The following is a 6,340-nucleotide window of genomic DNA, read 5'->3' as shown; positions in this document are numbered from 1 at the left end:
CCTCAATGCCACATCTCAGTTCCTAATAAACACCCACAGAAGCATAACTTATACAAAAAAATGTCTTTAGCAAAGGAGCATAGTATATCATGATAAAAATATTCAGTGAAAATTAAGGTACTGTCAAATAATCTTCCATTAAAAATGAACCAGTATTTGGTAAGGAAATACTATCCATCTTTAAGGAAATCACACAAAACATTTAATATCTTCTCAGTACAAGTTAAATTTAAGTCCATCAAATGGGGAAATTTCCAGTAAAACAAATCTTTTATATTGCAATTTAAAACTTACAAGTTAAAACAGGCAAAACTACGTGTGTGAACATTTATAATTATGCTATATACATCTGTCAATCCACTCTTATTTCTTTGCAGATACTGCAAGTGTTATTCATTGAGCAGTATTTTGATTAATTGAAAACATTAAAAAATTACCTAGTTTAATTCAACTGTATATTGATTATAGTAATTGAAAGCTCAATTTGGAGCTTTGACTAAAAAAACTTAAACTGAACTGCATATTTTTAAAAAAATCTTGGTAAAAATAAATAAATTAATGAAAGAAAGTAAATCTAACTTAAATGCATAAAATTACTTCATGATTCTTTCTTTTTTACAAAGATAAATGTTAAATTTAGAATCATAAAATCTCTAGTTATCTGAAAAACTTCAGCTCCAGAAAGATGATTTTTATAGTACATTATGGTACATTGGCATCATTTGATATCCTGATGCCAAATTGAGAGACACAGTCAAACAACCAATATTAGTAAGTAGTAGGACTACACAACCCAAGGCTGGATTGTTGTAGTACTTTATTTAAGCAGTCTGTAAGAAGGAAAATAATGTGCATCCCTATCATATACATTTATGTGTAAAAATACTAAGGATGTACAGTGTACAAAAACATTTCATTGCAGTTTTTCACATCCTTGTGGGTCATATACTTCAGGAAATAAACAGTTATGTTTTACAGACAGTAATACAGTTCACTAAGGTCCTTAGTCCCTTCTGCTTACAATCCTTAACCATATGACTAGGTCTTTATGGATTTAATGATAGAACTAGCAAGGTCAAGATCTTTCACAAATCCTACACTACACAGAGGCAAAATTAATGACAAGTTTAAGGATTTAAAATAAATACTTTACATTTTTTTTTCATGCTCATCTGTAATACACTAGATAGCAGATACAGGAAGTTCTGTTTTAGACAGTACAAATAGTAGCAGCAAAGTGTGTACATTGAGGTGTAGTATATAGACCCTGCAGTTAGTAGTGGACCCCACCTTGTCACCTTGCCAATATACTGTATGGATGGCCTCAACAAGGAGTGGTGAACCTTGTGATGCTGCAAATAAGGTGAATACATATGCTATAGTCATAAAAGCATTTAGATTCAAAATGCCACTGGAATGTGACAGTAAATGGATTAGTGTTAAAGCAAAGCTATGGAGTCTTCACAATCAAACAGGAATGCCTGTTGTCCAAAGATGGCTGCAGTACAAGAGGGCATACTCAGTCTGGAACGGTCAATGGAAACTGAATTCTTGATCTAGACTTTACGAAGTAAACAACCAAAAACCAGTAAGTTCAGCAAAGTGTACACCTTCTAATGGATAGACAGTTTGTAAAACCTAGTTAAAAAAATCTAAAACAGACTAGCACTACAAAGTTGGTCAACCACCATATTTAAACTTCCAGTAATAACTGTTCACTGATGGTGAGGCTTATCTGACAGAAATAAACAATTACTACTAAAAATAAATACTATGTGTATATTCAACGTGTAAAATTCAAAATTAACACCAGGAAAGAACTGCTAGTCCACAACTTGATAAGCAAATATTGCAGGTTGCCAACCGAGACCGGGTAAAGCAAATAATCAATCCACATAAATTTGGTGAAAGTATAAATCTGAACATTATGCCTATCTACATTCTTCAGCCACCATAAAACAAGTACAGGCAGAGGTGCAAAGTATCCATCCATCAAAGTTGTAAAAACAAAATCAGTGATTGCACTTGATAAATCTATAACAAGTCTGCCGGACTGACTAGTCAAGCTATCAGTTACATGGGTTGGTACAAACATTAGCAACATTGAGAGGGATTGTGACCTAGTAAATGTTCACAAATTCCCACTGTTAGCAAGTTATAAATGATACCAACTTGTTTTGTCAGTGATATGTCTAACAAAAACCTTGCATACTTGCCATACATCACAAACAAATGCTTGCTATGAACAGCAGAAATTAAAACATAAGGTACACAAATAGCATCAAATGTTTCTATTTAATTTTTTTCATAATTGTGAAATTTTGCCTAATGTCTTCTTCAGCCCCCATTAAAACTCAGTTCCATTTAGAGGCTGAAATGCATAAATGCTGCATCATGTACAATACATCCTATTAGGACTTCATTTGTTTAAAAATACTCTTTGCAGGACAATTATGTCAAAATAGTAGGAGGTAACAGCTTGAATCTTCAGACTGACATTTAGATTCATGCAGAAAACATTCAACTTGAAATGATTCCTGAAGATGCCCTGACTCTGAAATCAAGTATAGCTCAAACTCTTAAATTGTTCAGGAATGATTTCCAGTGATACACCATGACAACAGCCGAGCAGCAGAAAAACAAATATGGTCCTATTCTCTTCCACTGGCAGAATATGAGAACTGGGGGAAATGTGGTCGCCTTTCATTGTCCATGCAGTCCATACCATCTTCATCATCTGTAAACAAATTGAAAGAGTAAAAATATTGTCAGGCATTTACTTTATAATAGGCCAAAATGCTTAGGTCACATTCCAAACTTCATATGCTGTAGCCTTTTTATTCAAAAAAAACTTATTTGAAAATGATTGATACAAGATACTTTTCTTTATAATTGTACAACCCAGAGGGCATAAATATTATTCTAACATACTTCACCAATTAACCAATACATTTGTGAGTTATATTATATCAATACCAATTATGCTGGGTTGAGGAAATACTTACTGAGTCATAGTATCAGAAATACAGAGGATCAGCAAGCTTTCAAGAATGAAAAGTATTCATTATGTTGGCCAATTTACATCCAGTTTCCCAAAGCAAAAGATAGCACATCTGTGAGGATTATTACGCTAATAAGAAACCTGGCACATATTCCATGCACATAGATTTTTTTTTTAGCTTCTATTAAAAATAAAACAGAAGTTGATCTATTACAGATAGATTTGACTCAATTTAAAACCTCCATTCTTTTTGTAAAATCTGAAATTTTGCATGTATTACATTTATAATAATCACAATATAGTGGATTCTGGTTAATTGGGCTATCAGATAATCGGGGCAGCCACTTATTTGGAACAACTGCTAAAGAACAAAAAATAATCAAGAAAATTGCAGGGATTCTCTGTTTATTTGGAACACTCTGCCACTTAATTGGGGCAGGAGAATGTTGTCGAATAATTTCTAACTAGTGTCAGTCGCATGTTCTTGTGTAGCTGATGGACACTATCCCATGCTTAGAGCCAACTGTTTTTAAATAGTGTCAGTTGTGTGTGTTTGTGTTAAAAAAGCAGTGATTTTTGTCACTGATAGTTGGCAAGAAATAAGCAGAAAAGCAATTCAGAACAGTTTTGCTCACTATGGTTTCAAACATTCAGGCATAGAGATGCCAGAAATGGCTGGCAGTGAAAATGACACGATTTCACTACTTCAAGTTAAGAACTAAAGGAGAATTTGAAGGTATCGACAACCACCTTGAATGTTACATTGAAAATGAATATTTGGAGGATGCAATCGTCAAAAGCATTTGCATGAAGGCAGTCTATTATGTGCAGTAGATGTCTGAATGGCTTTTTTTTTACAGTCGATCAAAAGAACATGGCAGTGTGTACTGGATGAATTTGTCCATCGATAACTATTAATAATGAATAGACAGTCAACATCGCAGAATGAGACCATTCTTCAGGACTGAGAAGGAAGAAGGAAGACGAAAAAGTAAAAAAAGTGGAGGGAGGGGAAGGGGGCTAGCTGGAAGGTAATAGGTGAAGCCTATTAGATGAAGAGATTAAAAGTAACATTAGCAAATTTGCAGATGACACAAAGCTGGGTGGCAGTGTGAAATGTGAGGAGGATGTTATGAGAATGCAGGGTGACTTGGACAGGTTGGGTGAGTGGGCAGATACAGTTTAATGTGGATAAATGTGAGGTTATCCACTTTGGCGGCAAGAACAGGAAGGCAGATTACTATCTGAATGGTGTCAAGTTAGGAAAAGGGGAAGTACAATGAGATCTAGGTGTCCTTGTTCATCAGTCACTGAAAGTAAGCATGCAGGTACAGCAGGCAGTGAAGAAAGCTAATGGCATGTTGGCCTTCATAACAAGGGGAGTTGAGTATAGGAGCAAAGAGGTCCTTCTGCAATTGTACAGGGCCCTGGTGAAACTACACCTGGAGTATTGTGTGCAGTTTTGGTCTCCAAATTTGAGGAAGGACATTCTTGCTATTGAGGGAGTGCAGCGGAGGTTCACAAGGTTAATTCCCGGTATGGCGGGACTGTCATATGTTGAAAGATTGGAGCGACTGGGCTTGTATACACTGGAAATTAGAAGGATGAGAGGGGATCTGATTGAAACATATAAGATTATTGAGGGATTGAACACGCTAGAGGCAGGAAACATGTTCCCGATGTTAGGGGAGTCCAGAACCAGCGGCCACAGTTTAAGAATAAGGGGTAGGCCATTTAGAACGGAGCTGAGGGAAAACTTTTTCATACAGAGTTGTGGATCTGTGGAATGCTCTGCCTCAGAAGGCAGTGGAGGCCAATTCACTGGATTCTTTCAAGGAAGAGTTAGATAGAGCTCTTAAAGATAGTGGAGTCAAGGGATATGGGGAGAAGGCAGGAATAGGGTACTGATTGTGGATGATCAGCCATGATCACAGTGAATAGTGGTGCTGGGTCAAAGGGCCGGATGGCCTACTCCTGCACCTATTGTCTATTGCCATGTGGGTGGGAAAGGTCAAGAGCTGGAGAAGAAGGAATCGGATAGGAGAGAACTTTCTACAGGGGCACAACTGAGAGCATCCTGGCTAACTGCGTTATTGCCTGGTATGGGAACTGTACTTCCCTCAATTGCGGGTCTCTGCAGAGAGAGGTACGGACAGGCCAGTGCACCTGTAGTTGTGAACTTCCCACTATTCAGGATATTTACAAAGACATGTATAAAAAGGGCCTGAAGGATCATTGGGGACTTGAGTCACCCCAACCACAAAGTGTTCCAGCTGGTACCATCCAGGAAACAGTACTGCAGCACAAAAGCAGGACTAACAGGCTCCGTAGCAGTTTCTTCCACCAGGCCATCAGACTGCTTAATTCATGCTGATACAACTGTATTCCTGTTATATTGACTATCCTGTTGAACACACAGTACTATTTATTATAAATTACTATATATTTCACATTGCACATTTCAACGGAGATGTAACGTAAAGATTTTTACTCCTCATATACAAACGTTTGTATATGAAGGATGTAAGTAATAAAGTCAATTCATTCAATTCAAGAGTGGAGCACAGGAGAAATGAAGGAGGAGGGGACCCAAGGGCAAGTGATAGGCAGGTGAGAAGAGGTAAAAGGCCAGAGTGGGGGACAGAAGAAGTGGGGAGCGGGAGGGAAATTTGTTTTTTAACCAGAAGGAGAAATCGATATTCATGCCAACAGGTTGGAGGCTACGCAGATGGAATCCAAAGCGTTGCTCCTCCACCCTGAGTGTGGCCTCATCTTGGAATAGGAATGGAAATTGGAATTAAAATGTTTGGCCACTGGAAAGTTCTGCTTTTGGTAAAGGGAGTGGAGGTGCTCAATAAAGCAGTCCCACAACTTATGACATATCTCACTAATATAGAGGAGGAACTAATACAGTTTTAAAATACTGTAGTAGCATTGGTAGTGTTCTAATTTGTTCTGCATTTAAATACATACAGTGGTTAAGGCGTCGGTCTAGTGATCTGAAGGTCGCTAGTTTGAGCCTCAGCTGAGGCAGTGTGTTGTGTCCTTGAGCAAGGCACTTAACCACACATTGCTCTAAGATGACACTGGTGCCAAGCTGTATCAGCCCTAGTGCCCTTCCCTTGGAGAACATTGGTGGCGTGGAGAGGGGAGACTTGCAGCATGGGTAACTGCCGATCTTCCATACAACCTTGCCCAGGCCTGAGCCCTGGAAACCTTCCAAGGCGCAAATCTGTGGTCTCACGAGACTAACGGATGCCTATAAATACATACTGTAATTTGTTACTCAGTTTCTCTTTTTTGTTTATACCTCTTTAACCATTTTCAAGAAAATTCAGC

The 6,340-nt window shown here is 37.8% G+C and overlaps 1 protein-coding gene across 4 annotated transcripts in view; it reads right to left on the bottom strand.

Moving 5' to 3' along the window:
* Window positions 1-768: 768 nt before the first annotated feature.
* Window positions 769-6,340, bottom strand: part of akt3a (v-akt murine thymoma viral oncogene homolog 3a) — a 484,690-nt gene continuing 479,118 nt past the window's right edge. For all 4 annotated transcript variants that reach the window (XM_072264837.1, XM_072264839.1, XM_072264838.1 and 1 more), the window contains one exon: window positions 769-2,737. In XM_072264837.1, the coding sequence (XP_072120938.1) occupies window positions 2,652-2,737 (86 nt within the window). In that variant the 3' untranslated portion in view covers window positions 769-2,651. The remainder of the gene's footprint in view (window positions 2,738-6,340) is intronic.

Source organism: Mobula birostris, chromosome 8 (assembly GCF_030028105.1).
Source record: "Mobula birostris isolate sMobBir1 chromosome 8, sMobBir1.hap1, whole genome shotgun sequence".
Classification (NCBI taxonomy): Eukaryota; Metazoa; Chordata; class Chondrichthyes; order Myliobatiformes; family Myliobatidae; genus Mobula; species Mobula birostris.
Note: the sequence above shows the minus strand (reverse complement) of the source record. Positions and strands in the feature narration are given on the sequence as shown.